Source organism: Schistocerca americana, chromosome 3 (assembly GCF_021461395.2).
Source record: "Schistocerca americana isolate TAMUIC-IGC-003095 chromosome 3, iqSchAmer2.1, whole genome shotgun sequence".
Taxonomy (NCBI): Eukaryota; Metazoa; Arthropoda; class Insecta; order Orthoptera; family Acrididae; genus Schistocerca; species Schistocerca americana.
The window spans coordinates 494,603,024-494,630,406 of NC_060121.1; the positions used below are offsets into that span (position 1 = coordinate 494,603,024).

Below are 27,383 nucleotides of genomic sequence, written 5' to 3' on the forward strand. Positions count from 1 at the left end.
TACTTCATTATCAAACCATTACTTACGTTAAAATTGTGCATTTTGTCGAAATATAAAATACAAATTATATAGACAACTTTCTAGCCATCTGTAATGAACTCTTGTCTTTTGCACAGACAGAAGTCTAGTAAACTGTTCATATACTATAATATTTTGCATTTTACATTTTTACTGATGATGAAACTTTAATGTAGGTAACAGTTTGAAAATGAACGACATTTTCGAAACTAGTTCTCAATAACTCAAAATTAATGTGAACGGAAGTACGAAAGAAAATTAAAGAAACATTGAGATTAAATAAAGTTTCTTGTCCTTCTGACAATGCGGTGTTTTAATTCCTCAAAGGAATCATCGTTGTAGTAAATAATGTTCTATTTTTGTATACATAATTAAGTAATAAACTTTAAGTAGTACTTACTTACGTTTTCCAACAAAGATACGACCTCATGATATGGCGTTGGAGATGTTTGTCACACTCGAGATTTCACAGATGTTTCCCTTCTAATACGGTTTTCTCGTAATCCATTTCCTAATGTATAGGGACTTCAAGCGTATAAATAATGCTACCGACGAATGGGAAGAAGTATTGCGGTTTTAATGTTGAAACCTTCCCGTCTCCTCTATATCTCTTTTGTTAATGGTAACCTTCCCTTTTACAATAACCTATGTAACCTTCCCTTAATATTTCTATCTCTTGCTTAATAATAACAAATTAAATCTTCCCTTTGGAATTTATTCTCTTTCTCAATCTTCGCATAAAAATTTAATTGCTGCTTATTAAAAGTGATTTCCTAATTATTTCGACGAAACATAGAATGTGTCGTCGTCGTGGCCTTCAGTCGTTATCTGCAATAACCCAAAACTGTTCCTTACCTTTTATACTGTTACTGGATCGCCATCTGACTGCTACATCGAACTGCGACATGAATATACTTACTCTGTTTTACTATACTCTACTAGCTGCTGGTGGGCTTTCATAATACGTGGCTGTATTTATTACCAAAGCTGACGTTATTCTTTAATAGCAAAGCTGACGTTACTCTGTAATTAATTTGACTGAAGTTACGCAATTCATAGTTAAACTTTTTCTTGACAACAATAAAATTTTGCAAAATTTTACATTGATGGTTTTTGGGTTGGATTATAATTAGAAATGCAATATTGCTGGCAAAAGTTAATTATATTCTGAATGAAATGATTTTACTAACGTTCACGTGGGTCTTACTTTTTACAATAATCTTACAAATAGCAATGCGCAAACATACCTTCAGTAGTCTTGAGTTTCTCAAAAAATTAATTCAATAATATTAGTTCCTCTTATTATAATAGTTAGCTGATGTCTCTGTACATCAGTTTATAATCTCTTGTAAATCATAGCTAGTGGCTGGCAGGCACACCGCTCCTCTCAACCTCTCGCTTCAGACCTGCTACCGACTCGCTTCACTTCTCGCTTACTACTGACTTCCTACGAACGCTAAAGTGCGGTCTCTTCTGCCAACAATCCTTTCTGGTGCAGACAATCCCTGCTACCATTACAAAATGATTCAATGCGCGGCCTTTCCTGCTCTTTTCTTAAAATGTATCCATACGCGGCCTCTCCCGCCCTTTTTTAAAATTATATCAATTTGCGGTCTCTCTTGTCAACAATACATTGGTGCAGACATTACCTGCTACCACAATTATTTCCAACATGAAAAATATTAATTGTTCCTACTTAATCCTATTAATAAAATATAAACATCTTTCATAAACTGTGATTTGACAATAGACAATAGAAATATACACGTCTTACATAACCCTCCACTGGGTTTCCTTAAAATTTTCCTACGTCGTTAAGTCATTTGGACTTGACGTAAGGAGAAACTTTGATTATAGAAATATGTGTAGTAATAAGTAAGTTAATTATAGAATATTTCTTTCAACAAAGCACATACATATACTGCCATAAGAATTTGTGTTCCTAAGTCTAACAAAGAGAATATTCAAAAGAGTATACATCAAAATATACAAATAATATGAGTCAGTAAGTTGGAAGTGTACATCAGGTAATAAAAGTTATTTATATTTCTAATAGTAATGGCTGGCAAAAATTAGAACATAGTTTATGTTTCATTATACACTCCTGGAAATTGAAATAAGAACACCGTGAATTCATTGTCCCAGGAAGGGGAAACTTTATTGACACATTCCTGGGGTCAGATACATCACATGATCACACTGACAGAACCACAGGCACATAGACACAGGCAACAGAGCATGCACAATGTCGGCACTAGTACAGTGTATATCCACCTTTCGCAGCAATGCAGGCTGCTACTCTCCCATGGAGACGATCGTAGAGATGCTGGATGTAGTCCTGTGGAACGACTTGCCATGCCATTTCCACCTGGCGCCTCAGTTGGACCAGCGTTCGTGCTGGACGTGCAGACCGCGTGAGACGACGCTTCATCCAGTCCCAAACATGCTCAATGGGGGACAGATCCGGAGATCTTGCTGGCCAGGGTAGTTGACTTACACCTTCTAAAGCACGTTGGGTGGCACGGGATACATGCGGACATGCATTGTCCTGTTGGAACAGCAAGTTCCCTTGCCGGTCTAGGAATGGTAGAACGATGGGTTCGATGACGGTTTGGATGTACCGTGCACTATTCAGTGTCCCCTCGACGATCACCAGTGGTGTACGGCCAGTGTAGGAGATCGCTCCCCACACCATGATGCCGGGTGTTGGCCCTGTGTGCCTCGGTCGTGTGCAGTCCTGATTGTGGCGCTCACCCGCACGGCGCCAAACACGTATACGACCATCATTGGCACCAAGGCAGAAGCGACTCTCATCGCTGAAGACGACACGTCTCCATTCGTCCCTCCATTCACGCCTGTCGCGACACCACTGGAGGCGGGCTGCACGATGTTGGGGCGTGAGCGGAAGACGGCCTAACGGTGTGCGGGACCGTAGCCCAGCTTCATGGAGACGGTTGCGAATGGTCCTCGCCGATACCCCAGGAGCAACAGTGTCCTTAATTTGCTGGGAAGTGGCGGTGTGGTCCCCTACGGCACTGCGTAGGATTCTACGGTCTTGGCGTGCATCCGTGCGTAGCTGCGGTCCGGTCCCTGGTCGACGGGCACGTGCACCTTCCGCCGACCACTGGCGACAACATCGATGTACTGTGGAGACCTCACGCCCCACGTGTTGAGCACCCGGCCTCCCGCATGCCCACTATACGCCCTCGCTCAAAGTCCGTCAACTGCACATACGATTCACGTCCACGCTGTCGCGGCATGCTACCAGTGTTAAAGACTGCGATGGAGCTCCGTATGCCACGGCAAACTGGCTGACACTGACGGCGGCGGTGCACAAATGCTGCGCAGCTAGCGCCATTCGACGGCCAACACCGCGGTTCCTGGTGTGTCCGCTGTGCCGTGCGTGTGATCATTGCTTGTACAGCCCTCTCGCAGTGTCCGGAGCAAGTATGGTGGGTCTGACACACCGGTGTCAATGTATTCTTTTTTCCATTTCCAGGAGTGTATATTGGCATCTACCATATTCAAGGAAGGAAAAAAAAGGAATTGGATAGCGTGGTCAAAGCACTGGCAACTGTCTGTGAATGCACTCAAAAGTCCGTTTCTTTCCCTCACATAGCACAATACCAGGTTTCGCCATGTGATTCCGTCGTTTCTTTGATCCATAGTTTTAGTGTAACCAAACACTAAGTTAACCGTCGAATTGCCTGAGTTGCCGCAGCTACATCAGGTACAAGTTCCAACTCCAGTTGTCCATTAGTAGTGATGGTGTGCATCTTGGTATGCAAGCACCTGTTGACGTACATCATGACTGTGGTGTGCATATTGGTATGCCGACACCTCATAGAAAACATCGTAGATTGAAGTAACGTGGGTTACTATTCAGTTTGTTTGTGCTCCATAAGCATGGGCATGCACAGGAATTAAGGTACAGGTAGCCTATAATCATTTTGTCAAAAGGTTCACGGATATGGTTGATACCGTTATTATAAAATTTTACATCATCTCTTTCCTCTGTGCTCACAAAAATTATCTTTGCCGTATTCTTATTTTACGTTTAAAAGGACAAAATATGTCACCTAGTGTGACTGTATGAAAAGTTTATAGTTTTAAACAATTACATAAAAAACACATTTTCCATCTGTAGTGAATTGAGCCTACAGTACATATGACATTACGTGACAGTCAATAACATAAACAAATATTTCTGTAAGTGGAATTTAGTAGTACATTTAGGCATCAACATTTTACATAAAATAGACAAGTACCTTTATACGAACTATGTCACTTTCTGTGACTTTATGACATACATTTCTTTTAGGTTAATCATAATCTGATGCTCATATAAATAACTGCATAAAGACACTGTTATATTACTTAACAGTTTGTGAATTCACTTTTTTTGAAATATGAAAGTACATTTTTGACCAAATATGTCACTTTCTGTGACTCCAGTATGTTCGATAATGTGTTCGTCAGTTACGAGTCATATCGTCAGTCGACTATATATTGTGTTTGAGTTGTGTAACACACATCGTCATTATTATTTAAGAGAAAACATTTGTATTTTACGTAGAGTGCGAATCGGTATGCTGAAGTTTGGTCTGATCTGTTTTACCTATGTACGTATCCGATGTAAAAGATATAATGTTCAATGCAGAAAATTTTTTTCGAATAGCAAAGTACATATAGTAAGCAATTTAATGTGGTTTCTCCATCCGTAGTGCTGCGCTGCGCTGTGTCACCTGTTATCAAAATAAACCGTTACTAAATTATATTCCTTACATACTAACAGCTTCATTCTCCTCTCTCCTTTGTACCTCGTGTCATCTCTCTGCATAGCTTATAATAAAATATTCATTGTTAATAATCATCAGCGCACGGCATGACTTCAATATCTCTCTGTATTACCTATAACAAAATATTCATGGTTAATAATCGTCAGCGCACGGCATGACTTCAACATCTCTCTGCATCTGGAAAATCGCGTCAGCTCTCGGCATGACCTGTAAAGCATTTATCAACATTTCTCCATATTCAGTACTTATATAATAATTAAAACTACGTTTATTTTGGTTAACTATGACAACAATGCTGCATTGGTATTACTGAATGAAAATTATTTGTACGTGTTATACATTTACATTAAAAGTAGTCCTGTTAATTGCTTCACTTACATTACACAATGTGAAATAAATGTCCTGCGAGAACGCTTCTAAGACTGCTATTAATGTTCAGTGTATTTATCTGCGGTCGAATCGAGGTGACCTGTTGTGCACGTAAATAACCCATTAGCAGCTCACTGTATTCGGGCTTGCTGGAATGTGTCAAAAAGCTCATTGTTATACTCTGTCAATATGTATCCCTGTAAGAAGGTTTTTCTATTTTAAGAATTTCTTTATGTTTGGCATATGATGGTTTCCGCTCGATTTTTTTGTTCTGAGTGTCTCAATGCGTACTACATTAGCGTGCGGAATATTTCGAACTCTGTACGGTCCTGCGTATAGAAGTTCAAATTTTTTGCATCGTTTCTTCCCTTTATGTGACAGATAATGGGTACGAACTAGTACCTTATCGCCAATCTCGTACTTGCGTAATCTACTTACCTGCTTCTGCTGTCTCCTCCGACGATCTGCAGCTCATTTGATGTTCGCTAGTGCCATTTCTATTATCTCACAATGACGAAGTCTACGCTTCTTTGGAAAAGTAATGATTTCAGTAAGTTTATTCGGTGGGTCTTTATTCGGAAGTATTACAGTTGGTGAGAGCATCGTTGACTCATTAAGTATTGCATTTATTACTTCCTGAAACTGTGAAATGTATTCGTCCTGTGTTGTATGCTTTTTGTGGCAATAAATTTGTTTAATGCTTTATATGGAAGAATTTTCGAAAATAATTAATAAGGCCTAAAAAGTTCCGAAGTTCCTTCTTACTTGTTGGCACGTTGATATCTTTCAATGCTTGCAATTTGTCGGAGTCTGGTACAATACCTGTTTGTGAAATGATATGATCTAGAAATTTTATTGAGGCTTTTCCAAATTCAGATTTACGGAGGTTTATAGTTACACCGTTCTCCTCGAATGTATTCAGTAATGTTGAAGCGTGTGGTTGTGCTGTTCCCAGTTTTCTGCTGCGATTAGAATGTCATCTACATATGTAGTAATTTTGTTTTTAAGATCCTGTGGGAGAATTGTATTCATGCCTCGTATAAAGGCTGCAGACGAAATCGTTAGTCCAAACGGAAGTTTACAAAATTGATAACATTCACCAAAGCAAAGGAATGCCGTATACTTTCGGCAATTTGGATGGAACTGGATTTGCCAAAATCCTGGTTTGAGATCGAGGGTGGTATATATAGAGGTGCCATGAAACTTTTGCAGTAACTCTTCTAACGTCTGTGATCGGTCAGTTTCTGTAATGATTATTTTATTAACCCCACGTGAATATAAAACTAAACGGAATGATCCATCCTTCTTTTCAACGATGTGTAATGAATTTATATATTGGCTTGCTGCTGGTTCAATTATACTCTGATCAGTCATTGCTCGTAACTCTTTTTCAACTGCTTCTGTGTATATAAGCGGGATTGGATAGTGTTTTGCTTTGAAAGTCTCGTGTGGTTTCACCTGAAATTCGTACATAAATCCTGTCATCGTTCCGCGAACATTGGTAAAAACTGTTTTATGTTGCACAAGACTATTTTCTAATTCTGTGCGCTCTGTGTCATCTTTTGCTATACTGTCTCCAACCCTGCGTGTAATTGTCTCTAATACATTATACTCCTGTTCCTCTGCCATGTCGTTATGATGTGTATTCGTGTATAGTGTGAGATAACAATCGTTATCCTTAGAATGTGCAATAATCTCGATCCTGTGCAAATTTTGTTCTTCTGAGGATACTGTGTTTTGAAATCTCACTACCACTTCACTGTCTTTCTTCTGTAATGTTAGGTATGACGATTTAAAGTCAATCTTTATGTCGTACTGTAGGAGAAAATTCATTCCTAATATTATATCAGTTGTTAAATCTGGAACTATCCAACAATTGCTGTGGAAAGTTTGCCCTGCAAAAACAAACGTTAATTGTGTCTGTCTTTTGACTTCAATGATTTTTCCTGGAAATGCTCCCTTAAATTTAGTTTTGTGTAATGAGAATACTGGGTAATCATTATTGCTATTGCATCTGTTAACTGTGTCTTCGTTAATTACGCACATTGGTGAGCCTGAATCAGTTATTGTTGAAATATTTTGTGACTTTAAATTTATCTGGATTATTGGGTGGAATATAGTTTTCTGCATGATCGGTTTTTCGTGTAACAGTGTGTCTCGCACGTCGTCGAATGTAATGGCATTCTTATCGTTATCTTTTCTCTGTCCTTATCCATAGCGTCGTCACTTAGAGATTCATCACAGGCTATCTCTAGTCATAAATGTTCTGACATTTTATTTTCTGTTGGGGAGTGTTGTGTGTTTTCTATGAGCTGTACTGTTTTACCGTTTTGATTATTAGCGGTAGGTGGCGGATGAAATCTTGTGTCTGGTACATTCATACGATAACTTGGTTGTTGTGCACTGTTTGAATTTCTATGAAAATTATCATTGTAGAATGTCCTTTGCGGTCGGTGTTCGTTTTCTCTCCTTCTGTCGTCATAACTGTGGTTATACGGCGAGGCACGCATGTTTCTCTGAATATGCTGTCTTTGTTCGTTTTGTGCATTTTGCGGCTGACCCATGTAATTGTTTGTACCTGTCGCATTTTCTTGGCGATGAGTCATGTGAAAGTTTGACCGGTTTGGCATTTCCTGATGTATATGTGTCGTGTTATTTGGATGGCTTTGTTATTGTCTTGAATTGTAATGTACATTGTTATTATACTGCTGTTTATTGAATCCCTGTGTGTATTCTCGATTGAAGTTTTCATTTTCGCTGCAAAAGCGTTTATTATGATTGATATTGCCAAATCGTGTTTGCTCAAAATTAGTATTGTTTGTCTGGTTTACGTTATATCGTGAAAAGTTCTTATTAACAAACGCATAATCTGCCTGTTGTACCTCTAGCAATTGCAGGATGTCTCTAAATGCGTACACACTGCCCTTTTGCTGGCCTGTTAATAATGACACTTTTAATGCTCTGGGGAGTTTTGAAATACACAGCTGTATTAATGCGGATTGACTGTATGCCTCATTGAGGTATTGGTTTTGTTTAACCATATACTCGAAAAATTGTGTGATTGTTGGGAAAGTAGAATTCTCGAAATTTGGCAGACTAATTAGCAGCTCTTTAATGCTACTCTGATTGGTATCTGACCAATATGCTGCTAGAAATGCTTCCTGGAATGCTTCTACTGAAAAACACTGTCTAGCAATTGGTCGCATTCTTCTCGCTGTTTCCCCTTCAAGAGAACCAATAATAAATTCTAGCTTATGTTGAACTGGCCATGATGGTGGGAGTGCTGCATTGAATTGTTGGATCCAGTCCAGTGGATGTATTTGCATCCAGTCGTTTTTAAGTGTTTTAAACTTTCTCATTGAAAGGAAATGCTTGTGGTCGAAACCGTCATATCTTTGTGTGTAATTATTTTCGTAATGTTGTGAATATGGATTTGTGTGTCTTTCTGCCTGGTTAAGATCTCTTACTCTCTGAAGTCTACCGACATTATGTGTATTGTGCATCTGAGGCATGTCGTAATGGTGTGTGTTCTGTTGGAATTGATGGTTTGCAGTTGTTTCTTGTGTGTCAGCTATCCTTTGCTGTAAAGAATTGATTTTCGCATGTAACAAATTATTACGTGATTCTAGGTCTGCGATTGGTTGCTGCACATTTGTAATTTTCGTATCTTTACTATTAGAAATCTGTTGAACTGAGACTGGTGTAGTGCCATCTGATTTACTGTTATTGGTAGTATCTAACAGGTCTATTCTTGTAGTGAGTTCGTTGATCTTTTCTGTCAATTCGTTTCGTAATTTACGATTACTTTTGGTTACTTTCTTGATTGATTTCTATGTGTTCCATTTTGCCAGTTAGCGTCAGAACTTCTTCTGTTAATTTATCCCTAATATTCTGGATTTCAGTGGTGTAGAAATTTTCGCCTCAATTGTATGTGATTGGATTTCCGTGAGCCTCTCTTTTATTTGAATATTTGTCTCCTTAACCGTTTCGATTTCTTCCAAAATCGAGTATATGTGATTGTCTACGTAAGTTTTTCCCTGAGCAAACACTTTCTTTTTGTCGTCCTGTCGCTGTTTATTAATTGTTTGTGATAGTTCTTTTCGTTCTTTATCCTGCGATCGCACCAGTTTGCGGTGACGTATAGCAATGCGTCTTAGGAGTACTGGTGCACAAGTTATGCAGGAGAGGTTGAAAGACTTCTGCTGAAACCCTTTCATAAGTCAAATGAAACTAAATGGTTCAGGAGACCTTTTCGAGTCTCTAACATCTATGGCGTAAGTATATATGCAGACTGAAGCGACAAATGAAAACTTGTACCAAATGGTTCAAGAGACCTTTTCGAGTCTCTAACATCTATGACGTAAGTACATATGCAGATTGAAGCGACAAATGAAAACTTGTACCTTTCCCCACACCCGGATATGGGTGGACACTCTCGAACAAGGGAATATGAAACCAGTCTTCCAGAGCTGCCGGTTAGTGAAGGACGCATTATAAAAACACTCCTCTGGTATCATGGGCTAAGGTCCACAGTAAAATGTAATTTATTCTGATATTAAAGCTCATTCTTTCAAATTCTTGCGGAATTAGATGGGTATTTCGCGATCCAGTACGACTTCTATTTTTTCTTATAAGAAATCATGAGAATAGTGCAATTTTAAGCGACGTGCCTTGCGAGATCAGGAAGACTGGTAGATGTGTGCCGTTAGGGATGTAATATGTATTAGAACATCGAGATTGCATCTAATTGAAATGTGTTGCCATATCTCGTTTTTCTCCACTTGCTGAGTAGTAAGTGCAGAATTTTTCGCGATTCGATTAGTTGCCTTTCTAAACGGTAGTCAAGATTCAGGCCACCAATGTGGTAGTTATTTGAGTCCCAGTGCTTCATGACCTTGTTTAAACTGTATAACTCACAGTACCGTGTATCGGCCTCCGTAGCTCATCTGGCTACCGTGCAACAGGTTCAGGATGGAGATTTTCTCCCCTCAGGGACTGGAGTGTTGTATTGTCCTCATAATCATTTCATTGTCATGAACATGCAAGTCGCCCATTGTGGCGCCACCTGAAAGAACTTGCAACTCGGCGGCCGAACTATCCCAGGTAGGGTTTCCCAGTCATCAATGCCATGCGATCATTTCGTTTCTTACACACTGGGTAAGGTGGCGTGGTCACCAGACCTTCATTTCTTACATATTCCGACCTCACCATCGTATTCTGCGTATCAAGATGCTTCATTAGAGCCCAAACTCCATAGGGTAGAGTCAATTTTACATATTTCCATTTAATAGATATGCAAATCTAATAAATAAATCGCAAGTGATGACCGAGTTTAAAAAGTCAAGGCTGGTGTACACAGCATTCAAGACACAACGGCCACAGGACTTTTTGTTTGGTGGGGGCAACCAGCCTGCTGGAAAGTCCGTAGGAGGATGAGTTAGCAAGCAGCTGCACCAACCAGCTGACTGCCCAGGCACCAAAACAGTTTTTGACAGAGAAAAGGGATAATGGTCTGCGTGTTCGCCTTAAAAGCAAAACCAGCTGTATTGTTTGGGAGAGCCCCAGCACACATATTTTTTGACGGACCTAGTGCACAGTTTCAGAGTTCTCACAGGTGGACAGTAAACACCTAATGCAGATGCTATATATATTTCCGGATTGGTCAGCTTAAACGGAGCGCCATTCTCCCGTTTGTAAGGGTAACGCTGATTAGCGGACTATTTCTGACTAAATGAGCCAGAGGAGTGAGGGAAAGACAGCAGATGATATATCCTTTCGCTTTTTGCATGGAGAGGGGTCGTTCCGGTGCCGCTCTTGAAGTAGCAACAGGTAGCAGGAGCGAGTGCGCTCGTGCGCGTATGCAGAGAGCGAGGAAAAAAGTCTCTCCTCAATACTGCACTGAGAGAGCACCTGTGTCGCTAGCGAATCAGAGTGATACTCTATATTAAGTCACTCGTGATTAAGCGTTTGTTCCCTGTATTGGTCGCGACACTGACAGGATAGCTAAGATGGGTAGGTTACCAAGATAGGACAGTATCAGAATAGGTGATAGATGATAGTTAGGTATGACAGAGTCGCCATTTTCTGTTAATTTATGGGTGCTGTGTTGATGAGTTGCGCAACGGATTGATCTGACAAGTACCCGTTGGCTCCTGCATGAAGCAATTTCCACCCCACACTACTACAGAGGTCAGAGAGATGCTCCAAATGTACCAAAAAGAAATGCCTGAAAAACTTTCAGCAATAAATATCTTCTGGAGTCATCCGCCGTAAGGAAAAGACACAAAAATATTCTATTTTCTTACGTAACTAGTGGGATACTTGGGTCCTGGAGTATAGCTAGTTAGTGTAAGACAAACATGAAACCAACGGAAAATATTATTTATTGCAAAAATCTGAGAAAATCAAGTGAAACTTTTATTTATAAACTGATACACAAATTTCTGGGTTCTAGGAGGTTACCTCTTATGGATAGGAATCCCATTAATGAAATTTATGTACAAAGTGTGGGAAAGCCCTTATATCCCTTTTCTTTAAGATAGTTATTTACTCGGCAGAATGACTAAGAGCCGCACCTACGCTATTTGAAACTGTACCAAGCTTAATGATTAATAACTTACGTGTGAAATTACTACTTATGTTTTAGTTTTCTTTTTTACTTGTAATCAAGATTCTGGCCATCAGCCAGCAACGTACTACTTCTTTGAGTCCACTTCTTCATGAGCTCACATAAACGTAAAAATTGTACTGTACTGAGTATAATGATTACTAACTTGCATGTAGAACTACTACCTGTCCCGTAATATTCTTTGTAATTGGTAGCCTAAGAATCAGACCCTCGCAAACCACTCCTCCACTGAACTTCATTCCGCCAGTAGTCAATTATTTAGCAACTGATACTGATTATTCATTGCTATGCTTGCTACATACAGAGGGTGGCCAGAAATAGTCTGAGAAGCCAGTCAGGTTGTCACGCGCGCAAATTCAAGATACCTGCTGGAGACAGTGTCACAAAATTTCGTTTGCTTTTCTCGGAGCGAACAAACGTAGCTGAAATTTTTCACATCCGAAAAAGGCAAATTTTAACTGGTAAGGAGCATCTGAACAAGTGTAATTATTTCTCTGCACAACCCCCCCCCCCCCCTCCCTGCCACGTCCTTACAATATTTCCAGATTCTTTCTGACCACCCTTTATATGTGGGAAGTTCTTACTAGTGACTGAGTTTTATACTTTCATACCAGCTGATGAAACCTGGTGTATGGTAGGCTTAAAAGTATTTGGAATGCGTTCGTGTTTTCAGTCAGATTACAGCTAGGTGAGTGAAAGCTACGTTTGTACGGTCTAGGAAAAGCAAACGAAATTTTGTGACACTGTCTCTGGCAGGTCTCTTGAATTTGCGCGCGCGACGGCCTGACTGGCTTTTCAGACTGTTTCTGGCCACCCTCTGTATGTAGAAAGTATAACAACGAATAATCAGTATCAGTTGCTAAATAACTGACAATCGGTGGAATGAAGTTCAGTGCAGGAGTGGTGGGCGAGGACCTGCATCTGAGGCTACCAATTACAAATAATATTATGGGACAGGTAGTAGTTCCACACGCAAGTTAATAATCATTATCAGCTGCGGCTGATCGCTTTATCTGTCGAATTTTAAATGAAGAAACTCTTTAAGAGAATTCTCGAATACTTTTCGTTACATTGTGTATATGTTGAGGGATTGTGTCCCATAGTAATATTCCATGTTCTTGTGCTTGTTCTCCAGGGACAAGTAAATTCAATTCATGCTGAATAAAATTCATGCTAATTTACTGTAGCCCCACCAATCATGATCTGTTCATGTTCGAATCCTTGTTGTAAGAGACCCCCAAAGTATAAATGGAAATCTTTAAACGTTTTGTGATTTAAAGAAAACGTTTTCCGTATGAATTAACTGAGAAAGGAGCAGAATACGATTGCAGTGCTCATGACTCGTCAATTTCTGCCCCCTCCCCCCCTGTACATGACTACTGAATGGCCAGATTATATTAATCTGCGTTACCTGCTGTGTACATAGAAAAGACAGTAATAAACATTTGAATACGAATATAACTTGCATGAACTTTGTATGAATGTCCTTAGATGGTCATGAAATCATAGTACAAAGTCAAAATAAAGAAAAGAAATGAGAAAACGTGTTGTAGTCACTTTTGAAGCTTGCAAGATAGGAGGAAGGTACTGGCAGAAATGGAGGGTAGGTCGTTATCGCTAGAATTATACGGTCATGCCTGTAACCAAATGACAATGGTACTTTTTCTCTGGCACGGTACTAGAAATTTCTCGCCATTTTCATACAGACAGTTTCAGCATCTAAACACAGATAGATATTCAAGTCATAATCGAAACAATTATGCGATCCTTAAGTAACTAAGTAATAAAAGATGTGCATTGCATTCACTTGGTACGTTAAAAAGCTAGTAGAGGAAAATTTGATTTCACACAGTGACGAATGCAAAGTTTAAACAGCATTAGAGACGTCATAATGCGATAATACTCCTGTCAGTATTCTGACAATGGTTCCGTTTCTCCCCAGAACACCTACTCCAGAAGCGGACCCAGTTGTGTGGGAACCATACAACAACTCTAACCGCAGCTACATGCTGATGCAGGCCAACTTTTCACTGGCCCACGACAAGGACGCAGAACGGATGGACTTCTGGAACACCAACGTGCCGCTGCAGCCTTACGCCGATGAACTCTGACCGCTCAGTAGGAGATACATAAGCAAGCCAGTGGACTGATGTAATTACTGGATACATTAAAAAATCAAATACTATTGGTTGGCTTGAATTTTTTTCATGGCGTTGGCAGTAATATATGTTGTAACCATTTTATCACTACGATAATACTAGGAATGTGTAATTCAATAACCATGTTTTTCTCTGACAGGAAGTCTGAAAATATAATTAGTAAATTAACATTTGAAAACGTTGTGTTGTGTGAGAATGGATGACAGGAAAATGAGGGGCAAAGTTTTTTATGTAAAGACTGATGTGTTTTTGAACTTGAGAGATATATGGATGCTTATGATTTTGACCGAACTTGTTGTATTTGACTCCATCAGGGTTTAGCTGGAATACAATAATTAAAATTATTAATTATTGTTTTGATCAATTACGTAGTATTCCGTCTCCCTTACTCCACCTCTCACTTTTTTACTACTGGAGCTAATTTTATTCGGCTTGTGGCTATGGAGTGGGAGAGGGAATAAACACTTTTATCATAAATGTGGCACACCGTGGATCAAATTATTGCTTTTCCACATCTGCTCTGGATAATTATGTGTGGAACATTCACTTGCTACTGTAACGTAATCAAGAAAGCAAGGCTGCTGTATCTGAACTTACTACTTTGCATCGTATTCAGAAAGTCAGTAACGAAATTCAAATGGTCGTTACAGCACTGAATGTTGGTTACGTTGTGCAGTGGATTTTTGAATACTGTTAATTAGAACAGGCGCGCGGCTAGCCCACGTTCTCTTAATCTCAGGGAAAAAATGTAAAATATTGCTTTAGTTTCACAGAGCAGACCTTGCCACAAAATGTGAAAATGATAAAGTCATAACACAGTTATTCGTTATATTTTTTGCGGCCGCATGGAACATGTCGCACAGCACCTTCCAAATCAAACTGAGAAATGCACTGAATAATATGATATGTTAAATATTATTATGTTACCTCGCTTTACCGGCGAGGTGACTGCGATGCCTGAAATAAATATTTTTTAAATGTGCCGCGTCTGCGCTCGTTGCCCTCGCAGATTGGTACAGCGGCTTCCGCTAAATTAAATGCTGAAAATGTCTAAATTATTTATGGGACGAATTGCTGGCAACTTTACAAGTTATTTAAAAACATATTTGCTCAAACTCTATATATTCAAACAAAAATGCATTAATTTTACACACCTTTTTACAACAACTCGCCTAATGGCGGATCTCAAGCTTCACGAACAAAAGGCTAGCATATACATTTGCTTAACACGCGAATGTTACTCGTAACGAACCCCAAAGAGAACAAAGAGATTATTACAATGCTTTTTACTATTTATACATGTACTGAATTGTCCTTTTTATCTGAGGAACAGATCATAATCACTAACTCAATTAACAAGATTTTTAAAGATAATAATGAATCCATGGATTCAAAGTTAACAAATGCATAAAACGTCAAATAATTATGAATGTTCTACATACACACATAGTAAATTCGTGAAATGTTTACACAGTCTTGCTTTATTGCCTCACTTGGTCGTGTTTAAATTATTTCTCTTTCACCGTGTGCGTGGCACTATATCGATACATGTTAACTCGTCTTACACACACGGAAAAAATTGTATCACACGCTTTTTATGGCGACAGGCCAGGAGACGCTACAGTAGCTATGACATTCGTATTGTTACTGAAAAAGCTATCTGTTATGGAAGTTATTCGTTACCCATGATGGTCGTTTTACTATCGAAGTCTCGTACGGAGATGCATCTAAACAATTTTCTCATTAGTTGTTGTATAACCAAACGCTACATTAGCAGCCAAAACCGAGAACAGTCTGACAAATAAATCGAAATCTGTCTTCAGTAGTGCAAAGTCTTGGACTCTTTGAGAACCAATGGAGTAATCTTACAAATGCTGAAACGTAGTCGTTCATGCCTAGTCCATAATATGTGTGCCTTGAGTTCTGGGACACGTTCCTAGTCATGAATTTGAAGCTGATTTTTACACAGATTTAATTTTTGTTTGTTAGCTTCAATACTGTCCGTCATATAAGTTACCCACTGACTCTCCCCTTACATTAAGATGACTGGTGTGGCTTCTCCATCTTTTTTTTTTTTTTTTAGACAAATGTGTACTCCTAAAGCAGAACATAAATCTGGCTTAATAGAACTGGTATTGCTACCAAACTGCAGGGCGTGTGATATTTGCTGCAGTCATAACGAGACATTTCAAAACCCATTTTTGAGGAAATGACACTTCCAGACTTTTCCCTGTCTTACGGACTTCAAAAACATCTATGTTGCTGTTGTATGTTATCTAATGTCACATTTCCACATTCATTTAGGTATTTTCATAGCTCTTGCGATCCGACAAACAACTTTCTTGGTCCTCTATTCGCCTCTATTTTATTTTCAACTGTGTCAATGCTACTTCTTGCGCTCCTCTGGGAAATGAATGCTACAGAAACATCCCACAAATTACTGAATAAAATAATACCAAACAGTGCAAGATTTTTTCCTGTGAAGTAACGAATTCGATTGCATATTTATTGTACTGATATCTTTATTTTTCAGCAAGTGCTTCTGACAAACGCAGATATCTGTGGATCATCGAATCGTTGCAGATTGAGCCAACAAACAGTCTTCGAAGTGTACAGCGTGCTCAATGAGACTTACCGCACTCCAAAATTGCAACCCCGCTCAGAGAGTTTTCTTATTTTAAAACAACCATTTTAAGCACATTTATTACTCAAATTGGAACGCGACATTAAAAAAGTTAGAAGCACCGTCAATTAGTAACACCCTAATGAAACAAAAAGAAATCTTAATTATTTCATTAACTTGTGTATATAAAGTTATAATTGTCCATTTTTATGTTGTACCTGCAGTCTTAAAAGGAGGGGAGACGTGTTTATTTTTTTTTAAAAACTTGATGACATAGTTAATCTTCATGTTTTTAAATTCAATCACATTATTTAAACTTATTCCAAATCGTCGTGGCACTGGGTGAAAAATAAATGATTTATTTTTTAAGTAGATGAAGTCGTTTTAAAAGAATCGTAGTGATCAAAAGAATCCTATTTATTTGTGTACCACAATAATATTAGAATTTTTAGAGCTATAATTATAATACTTAATACAAATCTTTACACTGAAGCGCCAAAGAAACTGGTATAGTCTTGCGTATTCAAATACAGAGATGTGTCCACAGGCGGAAAACGGCGCTGCGGTCGGCAACGCCTGTATAAGACAACAAGTGTCTGGCGCAGTTGTTAGATCGGTTACTGCTGCTACAATGGCAGGTTATCAAGATTTAAGTATGTTTGAACGCGGTGTTATAGTCGCCGCACGAATGACACAGGATCTTCTAGGTAGCGACGAAGTGGGGATTTTCCCGTACGAGCATTTCATGAATGTACCGTGAATATCAGGAATCCAGTAAAACACCAAATCTCCGACAAGGCTGCGACCGGAAAAAATCCTGGAAGAACGGGACCAACGACGACTGAAGATAATCGTCCAGCGTGACAGAAGTGCAAGCCTTCCGCAAATTGCTGCAGATTTCAATGCTGGGCCATCAACAAGCGCAGGGTGCGAACCATTCAACGAAACTTCATCGATACGGACTTGATGACTGTACGATACAAAGCTTTACTCCTCGCCTGGGCCCTTCAACAGCGACATTGGACTATTGATGACTAGAAACATGTTGTCTGGTCGGACGAGTCTCGTTTCAAATTGTATAGAGCGGATGGACGTTTACAAGTATAGAAGAGATCTCAACCCCCTCGTGTTCTTACGTATGTATGGACAGCCCTGCAGGATTCATGGTGTCAGTTCCCTCCAGCACTACTTCACACGTTAGTCGAGTCCATCACACTTCGTGTTGTGGCACTTCTGCGTGATATTACGCGATATTAGGCAGGTGTATCAGTTTCTTAGACTCTTCAGTGTAATATTAGGCTTTTTAGTGTAAGTGAAGGGCATTAACTGGTTTCGCTCAGGTTGCCGAGAGACAGACTTGTTCTTAAAGGCAATAAGGGATGGGGAAAGCACGTATGGCTGTGGCTCCACCGTGCGCACCACTTTTTTCCTAAATATTGGTAGCGCTGATACAGGGATGATAACACAGAGACTCCATCACACGCTAGATTGCAAAGCAGTCAAGTGCCTGTAAGGCTATTATGAAACGACTGCTACTGTAACTCATTACTTCCATCTTGAGCTGATAGAGGTACTACATAATATCCAACTCAACGGCCTGTTTTTCTAATTCAAGAATTTACAAGACTCTTATAAAATGTTACACCAAGACCAATAGCTACGACTGCACAGACAAGCTGCTAAACTTATTTCAGTGTTTGGTTCAACACTGTGTGCGAACGTACTTTTTTATTATGAAATTATGAAAGTCCCGCACACTTTCGGATTTAACAATATCAGCACGTGTAACTGCATGTGTTTCACTACATCAGTTTCAGATACTCCACATAGTCCAAAATTGAAATGTTTGTGAATTTATAAACACCACAATTTAATGTTAAGTGCCAATATGTAAAGCGTTTTGCTTAATAATCAATGTGCATAGCTGTGCTTACCGTATTAGCACTGTCTAATGTAATTAATTAATTAATGGCTGTGACAGAAAAATTAAAAGTTCAACATAAACATTAATGATAAAATCATACTTATAAAAGTATGTTTCAATATTCGCCTCTTAGGCTACGTCCTAATTTAGGCAGAGAATCGAAAATTTACGAAGGACAGTATCTTCGTGAACAATTTCATAATTTGTATCATCAACTATGAAGATCACCAGAGAAATTCTTCGAATATACGTAGATGATCAGAAGTACATTCGATTGCCTCATCAATGAATTAAAGGCGAGTGATTCTCATGTGATCATCAACTTTCAACAGCCAGTAAGTGTGGACGACTGACTGACTAGTGTGAATATGGAGAAATGATTGACTTTTTCCTGGGAGGTGTCAGTCTGTCTTTGTCAATTGAGCAGCGAGGATGTCTTGTTTGCATCCTGTCCGCAGAGTCTTCAGTGTGCATAGTTTGTTTACTTTTTCGCCGCAGCTAGTGCTCGAGTTAGTCGACCTTTAGTCGCTGTGGCTCACTCTCACAGATTTTAGCTTTGGGACCTCATTTTTAAATATTGTGCATGTCATACAGACTGACTCTTTCCTCCCAATTCCGATAAAAAAATCGTTCAAATGATATATGGAACATACATCCAACTAAAGATCTGTGACATGGTTAAAATGCAGTGACGGATGTTTTAATAGGATTTACATTGAAGTGAGAGGGTCGACTAGCCATACTAGGGCTGCTGTTTACAAGAAGACATTAACCACATTGTGCTCTTCAGCCAACAATGGAATCATGCAGCGGATATCCTACACAAGTACTTGGGATAATTGGGTCCTAACACTACAACAATGCTTTTGTCTACTATCAACAACAGAGTATTCAGACAAGTATCTGACTTCTTTACTGCAGAGTGAGTGGCGATACCTCAGACAGTTCTTATACAAGAAACTGAAAATAAAAAAAAAACATTTTTGTGAGAGATAAGTAGTGCTGCTAAAATAAAACGTGAGATGTGAGAGTGAGTATGGGAGTACACATGTGGAAAAGAGTGATGGGATGACAATTTGTAAATATATAAACCATGGATCTTGTCACTGATGGGGAGGCTTGCGCGCCTCAAGGATGTGGAATACTGTACTGTAGATGCAACCACAACAGAGGGGTATCTGTTGCGAGGCCAGACAACTGTGTGGTTCCTGAAGAGTGGCAGCAGCATTTTCAGTAGTTGCAGGGACCACAGGTGGAATGATTGACTTTTCTGGCCTTATAACATAAACCAAACTGGCGTTGCTGTTCTGGCACTGCGGACGGCTGAAAGCAATGAGAAATTACAGCTGTAATTTTTCCCGAGAGCATGCAGCTCTACTGTATGATTAAATGACGATGGTATCCTCTTGGGTAAAATATTCTGTAGGTAAAACAGTTCCCCATTCGGATCACTGGGAGAGGATTACTCAGCAGCACGTCGTTATCAGGAGAAACAAAACTAGCGTTCTATGGACCAGAGTGTGAAATGTCAGATCCCTTAATCAGGCAGGTACGTTAGAAAATTTAAAAAGGGAAATGGACACGTTACAGTTATATATAATGTGAATTAGTGAAGTTCGGTGGCAGGAGGAATAGGACTTCTGGTAAGGTGAATACAGGATTATAAATACAAAATCAAATAGGGGTAATATAGGAGTTGGTTTAACAATGGGTAAAATAATAGGAATGCGGATAAGCTACTATGAAGAGCTTAGTGATTGCATTATTGTAGCCTAGATTGGCACGAAGGCCACACTGACCTCAGTAGTACAAGTTTATATGCGAACTAACTCTGTAGACGAGGAGGAAATTGAGGAAATGTATGATGAGATGAAAAAAATTATTCAGATAGTTCATGGAGTCGCAGATTTAATTGTCATGGGGAACTGGAATTCAATAGTACGAAATGGATGTAGTAGGTGAATATGGACTGGAGGAAAAGAATGAAAAAGGAAGCAGCCTGGTAGAATTTTGCACAGAGCATGATTTAATCATAGCTAACACTTGGTTTAAGAATCATGAGAGAAGGTGGCATACTTGGCAGTGACCTGGAGACACAGGAACGTTTCAGATTGATTGAATAATGAACTGCAGATTAAAACTGAATAAACTGCAAAAAGGCAGAAATTTAACGAAATGGGACCTGGATAAACTGAAAGAAACAGAGACTGTGGAGGGTTTCACAAGGAGCATTAGGGAACGATTGACAAGAACAGGGGAAAGGAAAACAGTAGGTAGCTTATAAAGATAAAATAGTGAAGGGAGCAGAGGATCATGTAGGTAAAAAGTCGAAGGGTGATAGAAATCCTTTGGATAAAACAAGAGCTATTGAATTTAATCAGTGAATGGAGAAAATATAAAAACACAATAAATGAAGGGAATACAAACGTCTAAAAATGAGATCAACAGGAAGCGCAAAATGGCTAAGCAGGAATGGCTAGAGGAGAAATGTAAGGATATAGGTGTATCACTAGGAGTAAGATAGAGACTGCCTACAGGAAAATTAAAGTGACTTTTGGACAAAAAAGGACCACTTGTATGAACATCAAGAGCTCAGATGGGCAATCAGTCCTAAGCAAGGAGTATATAGATGGTCTATACAAGGGTGATGTTCTTGAAGGGAATATTATGGAAATGGAAGAGGGCGTAGAGGAAGATGAGAAGGAGATATGATACTGCATGAAGAATTTGACAAAGCACTGAAAGACGTAATCCGAAACAAGGCCCCAGGAGTAGACAACATTCCGTTAGAGCAACTGATAGCCTTGGGAGAGCCAGCCATGACAGAACTCTTCCATCTGACGAGCAAGACGCATGAGACAGGAGAAATATCCTCAGACTTCAAGAAGAATATAATAATTCCAATTCCAAACAAAGCAGGTGCTGACAGGTGCGGAAATTACCGAACTATCAGTTTAATAAGTCATCTCTGCAAAATACTAACACGAATTCTTTACAGACGAATGAAAAAACTGGTAGAAGCCGACCTCAGGAAAGATCAGTTTGGATTCCCTAGAAATTGGTCCAGGGAGTTGGAGAAGAGAAGGAGGAGGGGAGGGGGTAGTTGTCTCCATGGGTCACCCTGATCTATCGATGTTGGAGTCCCAAAAGAGGCGACCTTGAATATAACCAGGCGATGCGTGTAACCTGATACCGGAAGTCCTTATCAGTGGCCTGGAAATAAGACTGAAACAATTCTTCTCCATCTTGTTTTATAATTAGAGTAGTTGAGTGGGTGGCTTCTTTCATGAACTGTGCACCATAGAAAGGGGATAAGGGTGCAGCTATTTGTTCATAGCAGATTAGTTTTTCTGAAATTACATTAAGTCACATCACTCAAGATCTAGGGAAAGGACAAGGGTGTGAGTATTTCTTAATAACAAATTAAACATAATGCAATGCAAGTTTTGGAATTCGAGGCACCAGCAGAGACCACACCAAGGCAGAAATGTAACAACCCTGCTTTATCAACATTTTTTGTATTTTTCTATATTTGCTATATTTTGTAGTGCTGTGCTAATTCTTATACACACACCATGTATCTTTGACTGACAGTCTTAGAAATCAGCAAACCTGATGACATTGCTATGACTTCATAAATTTACCAACATTTTGCAGTGACATCATTACTTCTAACAATACACTCATTTTGATGCATACACTATGGCTGTTGTATTTGTCTGACATTTAAAGTCTCTGCAACTGTGTATTTGTTGTTAAATAATTCGTTGAGGTAATTTGTTATAAGAGCTTATATAATCCTGTACATTTATACATAGACTATGGAAAATATGGAAAAAATATGTAACAATGCGAAAAAATTCTAAAAATTGTAAAAAATTCGGAGAGATACATAAAATCATGGAAAATATTGAAAATTATGGAAAATACAACAAACTTAAGGAAATGGGGAAATATATGATAAACTATGGAAATTATGGAAAATTCTGAAAAATACGAAAAATATTGAAAAAGGAGAGTAGTTACATATATGCCTGAGTTTGATCTCTGCTGGTGTCTCAAATGATAGAACCCTTGTAATATTAAAATTATTTAGTTATTAACAAATACCCATGCCCTTTTCCTCTCCCTGGACAATGAGGTATATGACCTAAAGTAACTACAATAAAATTGTCATTAACAAATAGCCACAACCTCTCCCTACGGTGCATTGCTCAAGAAAATGAAGCCATCGACTCAGATGCTCTAGTTACAAAAGAGGGGAGGGGGAGGTAGCGGTTACTTGAATCTTATTTGTCCAGGGGAGAAGGGAGGGGCTTGGGAGTGGGTGAGGGTCCCCCTGGGTGACCATGATCAATTGCTGGCGGTTCCCCTGGGAAGAGGCGAGTTGGGGGTGACCTTGAATATACTAGCTGTAATGTGTAGCGTGACACTGGAAGTACTTATCAGCGACCATGAGATAAGAGTGTTATCATGAACAGAACTAGTTCATGATAACTGCCAAATTAGTGGATAATTTTTATGTGTGTTCTCTACTTACGAGGGATCGAGATGGGAGAATGTGGATACTAGCGTCCGTTCTGTGAGCAACATTTGGGCATAGGTCATACAAATTATTGAGGGGTGTATGTGTGAGTGTGTTTGTTTGTGTGTGTGTGTTTGTGTGTGAGTGTGTGTGCACCTTATCTATAGAATGGCACAGAGCTCAATCACGGCGTATTATAATTTAAGCTGGTAGTCAGAGACTGTATCCATTGTCTGCTTACACCACCTAGAAATTTTTTTTTCCAAATTTAAACGACATAAATGCTGCAATATAATAGATAGTAGGCTGCTTATTTTGAACTTCCGAAGGATACCGCATCGTAACCGTTGCTAATTTTCTGAACATCTTATTTTGATTGTACAAATCAATGGTTGCCGTTAGCCTGCTCGAATGTGCCATTAGTATTTAAGGTGTACCTCATACAGCATCAGGCAGTGATTACTTGTATGATTTCATTTTTACAGGAATTTCTAAGAAAGAACACTTAAGAAAACTGCCTTTACTGTTTTTGACACTTCAGTAGGCAGGCCTGAAATTAATACTAAAAGTGTCAGTTATTTTAATGATCAGGGGAATTTATAGACTCATGCTGAGCAGTATCGAGCATGACTTTCACTGGATGGTTTTATTGCGCACTGGTCGCTCTCGATTTACAAACGTAAAAATGTTGTCACGCTGCTACGATTGAGCCACATAGCTCTCAGGGAGCTTTTAACACACTCCTGTACAAGAACGACAGGAGGTTGACCAACCTACAGACCCTGTGTCTGTCTACAGGTAGTCTCTTTGACACACTCCATGTAGATAATCCACATTGATAACTATTGAAAATTCCGAAATGTCCGTTAGATTTAACCAGCGAAGATTACCGTCAGTCTTGAACGACATCTGTCCTTGGATTGGAGCCTTAACGGCTACTCCACAGCCAGCAGCAATTATCACACAGCACCGTAGATTTGAACCTAAAGGAGGTGATTCAAATTCACCCACCTCCCACTCAGCTGAAAACTGAAATGACTATCCTCTGGACAGCAGCATCCGTGAGTTAAGTTAACAATTCCACTTGTGAAAGATTCGGAATTAGTCTTCCATTCCTATCTCTGAGAGGAGTACTGCTGAGGAGGAGATGATCGAGAGGAAATGACTAAAAATCCAACGAAAGGCTAACATTCTACAGGTGGAAGCATGGAATGTCAAAAGTCTGAATGCGGCAAGGTAAGTAGAAACACAGACGAAAAATCCAACACTGTATGTTGCAGAAGTGGTTGAAGTAAAAACTGGTAGAACAAGGATGGCTGGCCACTCGAATGTACAACGTTAATTTTAAAATTTCCCTGACCAACTGAACATTCAAACAAACTTCAGACTTGCAACCAGTTGTCGTTTATTACACACCACGACGTTTCGACAGGAAACCTGTTTGTCATCCTCGAGTGAGCCATCGAAGACTGGGTAATATAAACACTGTTTGAAAATGATAACATGGAATCAAGAGATCTTACAAAGTTCTTAAAGAGCGAAGATTAGGTTACTGCTAATATTTCAGAAATAGGATTATTCAAATTAGAATTGAAACCAAACAAACGCCGAGACTATAGCGTAGGTATCCATGCTGATATGAGATATAGAGAGTATATTTGGGAATTAAAACGGTAATTTAGAGTGTAAAAAAAGATGAAATTCGTGGAATCATGGGAAACTAGAATGCATTTGTGGCGGAATGAGGAAGGAGTTCATTAATCAGCTTTAGCTAGTCATAGCACAATACATCAAAAGAGTAAGTGAGACGCATGGAAAAGGCAAGAAGGCACAGAAAAATACCTTCTGTATCAAATCATGATAAAACAGAACACCTGACACCATTCATTGTTTTCTCAGTTGTGCCCAGAAGGAGATGTGGACCCAGATCGTAATTTAGTAATGGAAAATAGAAGGCTGTAGTTTATCAGAAAGAATCAATGTGCAAGTAGCTGGGACACTGAAGTACTGAAACTGTAGATAATACTATAATGAATATATCAGAATGTTGGGTTTTCAAATAATAACCGCCTTTTCTTGCTGCGGTTTTTATTTGCAAAACGAGTATTTCTATGCTTGCTGCGGAGGATGGCCGCTCAAACGCACTCGTTATCGAAATGTTCCTTTGACGAGGAATATACATTACTAAGAAAGTGGCTATAAGAAAGGTAACTTTGGAGAAACAAAAAGGAAATAAATATTTCATTCGATCACGGAGAGAAGAAAATACGAAATTGCACAGGAAAAGGAAGAATTTCAGCGACGTTCGTTATTCAGAACTGAATTCGATAGGAAGTGTACGAAAGTTAAAGTTACAGCTCTCATAAAAGTGGAAGAAATCCCAAAAGAAAGAGTCATCAGAAAGACAGTTTCAGTATACAGGGATGTCAAGGTATCATTCGGGGGATTTTAAATCAAAGGTGACAACATTACCAAATCTTTGGCTCACTTTGACCTTCAAGTATCTGCTGAAGGTCATCGTGTGTCCATCATGTGCGCAAATGATGTCATCAATGACCTTCACTGTATGATATCATGAAGATCACAGTGAGTGGAAAATTTTAAAATCCTAGATGGCGATGGTAGGAAATTTTAGAAAAATGTACCAGACGGCGGTGAGAGAAAAATTTAGAAGTCCAGAACGATGGCTGTAATAAATTTAAATAAAATATATAAGATAGTGGTGGGTGGGACATTTACAAATCGATGATGGCATGCATGGGAAATTGGAAAGTTCCAGATGGTGGTGGTGGGAAATTTAAATTGTAAGGTGGTAGTGGAAGGAAATTTGAAAAATGCAAGATGGTGCTGGGAGGAAACTAAAAAAAAGGAAAAATTAGCTTTCATTAAAATGTAACAGCCAATCACAGGGTAAACATTTACCCAAAATGAAACAGGGCAACCAACCATGTTCAAATGTATATGATTATTTTTTTGTGGCATGTTGAAAAGCTATTAGCAATATTACACTAATTCCAAAAAATACATAAGTTGTACCTGAATTGCTTAGCGTGGTGCCATCACACACACATGCTCTCTCCTTTTCTCTCCTCTGTTTGTAATGGATGCTTGACTAATGCAACAACATTGTATAATATTACAGGGGGAATGAAAGGAAAGACACCTAAACAAACCTACTGTAGATAAAGATTTTATTATAAAATTTTTTTCTATTTTTATACAATAAACCACAGTTTCATACATACAGTAAGTTACAGTTAACTTTGTCTTGCAACATAAATCGTTTGACACTTTATGCTATTACTCGATGGAAACATAGGAATATGATACATATTCTAACTCATCTTCAACACATTTTATAATACCATCCGTCACAGGCAGTAGGTTGTCAGAATTTGAGTGAACATATGAAATATCGTCAAATCAGATAGTTCAAATGGCTCTGAGGACTATGGGACTTAAGTTCTGAGGTCATCAGTCCACTAGAACTTAGAACTACTTAAATCTAACTAACCTAAGGACAACACACACATACATGCCCAAGGCAGGATTCGAACCTGCGACTGTAGCGGTCTCGCGGTTCCAGACTGTAGCGCCTAGAACCGCTCGGCCACCCTGGCCGGCAAATATCGTCACCAGCTAACCAAGTTTTGACAGCTGTATCTACGTTAAAAAAATCTAAATGATACTGAACTTCATTTTATCATCAAATTGTACAGAATATGATGACTATGTCCTTAATGCAACAGTCAACCAGTCTGTTATACTGAAACAGAAATACTTCAGTTTAATAAATGAGTTCATGCTTATCATATACTTTGAAAACAACGAAGTGTTCAGAATCTGTAAAGCACTTGGGGGACTTTGGCTACACAAAACTGATGACTTTTTATCTGAGAAGTAAACACACTTGGGAATTAAACACAGGGCAACAACAACGTTCTTTTAGAGAACGAACACTAATGTCTTTTTACTGTTCCACTGCGTGAAACCTTTGAATGTGAACTGACATTTTATGTATACAGTTTTCTGCTATGCGCATATAATAAAAATACATTAGTTCATATCACTATTCTCAGGATCAACTGTGTCCATGTTGTTCACTCTTCGAAGATACACCATGCATAAAGTGCTGCTGCTGAGAATATCAAGTTTACGATCAACGATAGCCGAGAATCTTGATGGTGAATGTAAAGTTTGGGTGCCGCTGCCCTTCTCCAATGGCAAAACCTCCGCCAGTGGCCACTTCTATCGTCCCACAGCACCAGCAGCCCCAGATGGGGTAAAAGTGGGATCTCATGGAGTGAACACCAAAGTTGCAGACATGGGGGCAATCTG

General features: G+C 39.1%; 1 protein-coding gene across 2 annotated transcripts in view; it reads left to right on the forward strand.

Annotated features, from left to right (window-relative positions):
• Positions 1 to 14,337, forward strand: part of LOC124607432 (venom carboxylesterase-6-like) — a 69,981-nt gene extending 55,644 nt beyond the window's left edge. For both annotated transcript variants that reach the window (XM_047139759.1, XM_047139760.1), the window contains one exon: positions 13,757 to 14,337. In XM_047139759.1, the coding sequence (XP_046995715.1) occupies positions 13,757 to 13,925 (169 nt within the window). In that variant the 3' untranslated portion in view covers positions 13,926 to 14,337. The remainder of the gene's footprint in view (positions 1 to 13,756) is intronic.
• The last annotated feature ends 13,046 nt before the right edge of the window (positions 14,338 to 27,383 follow it).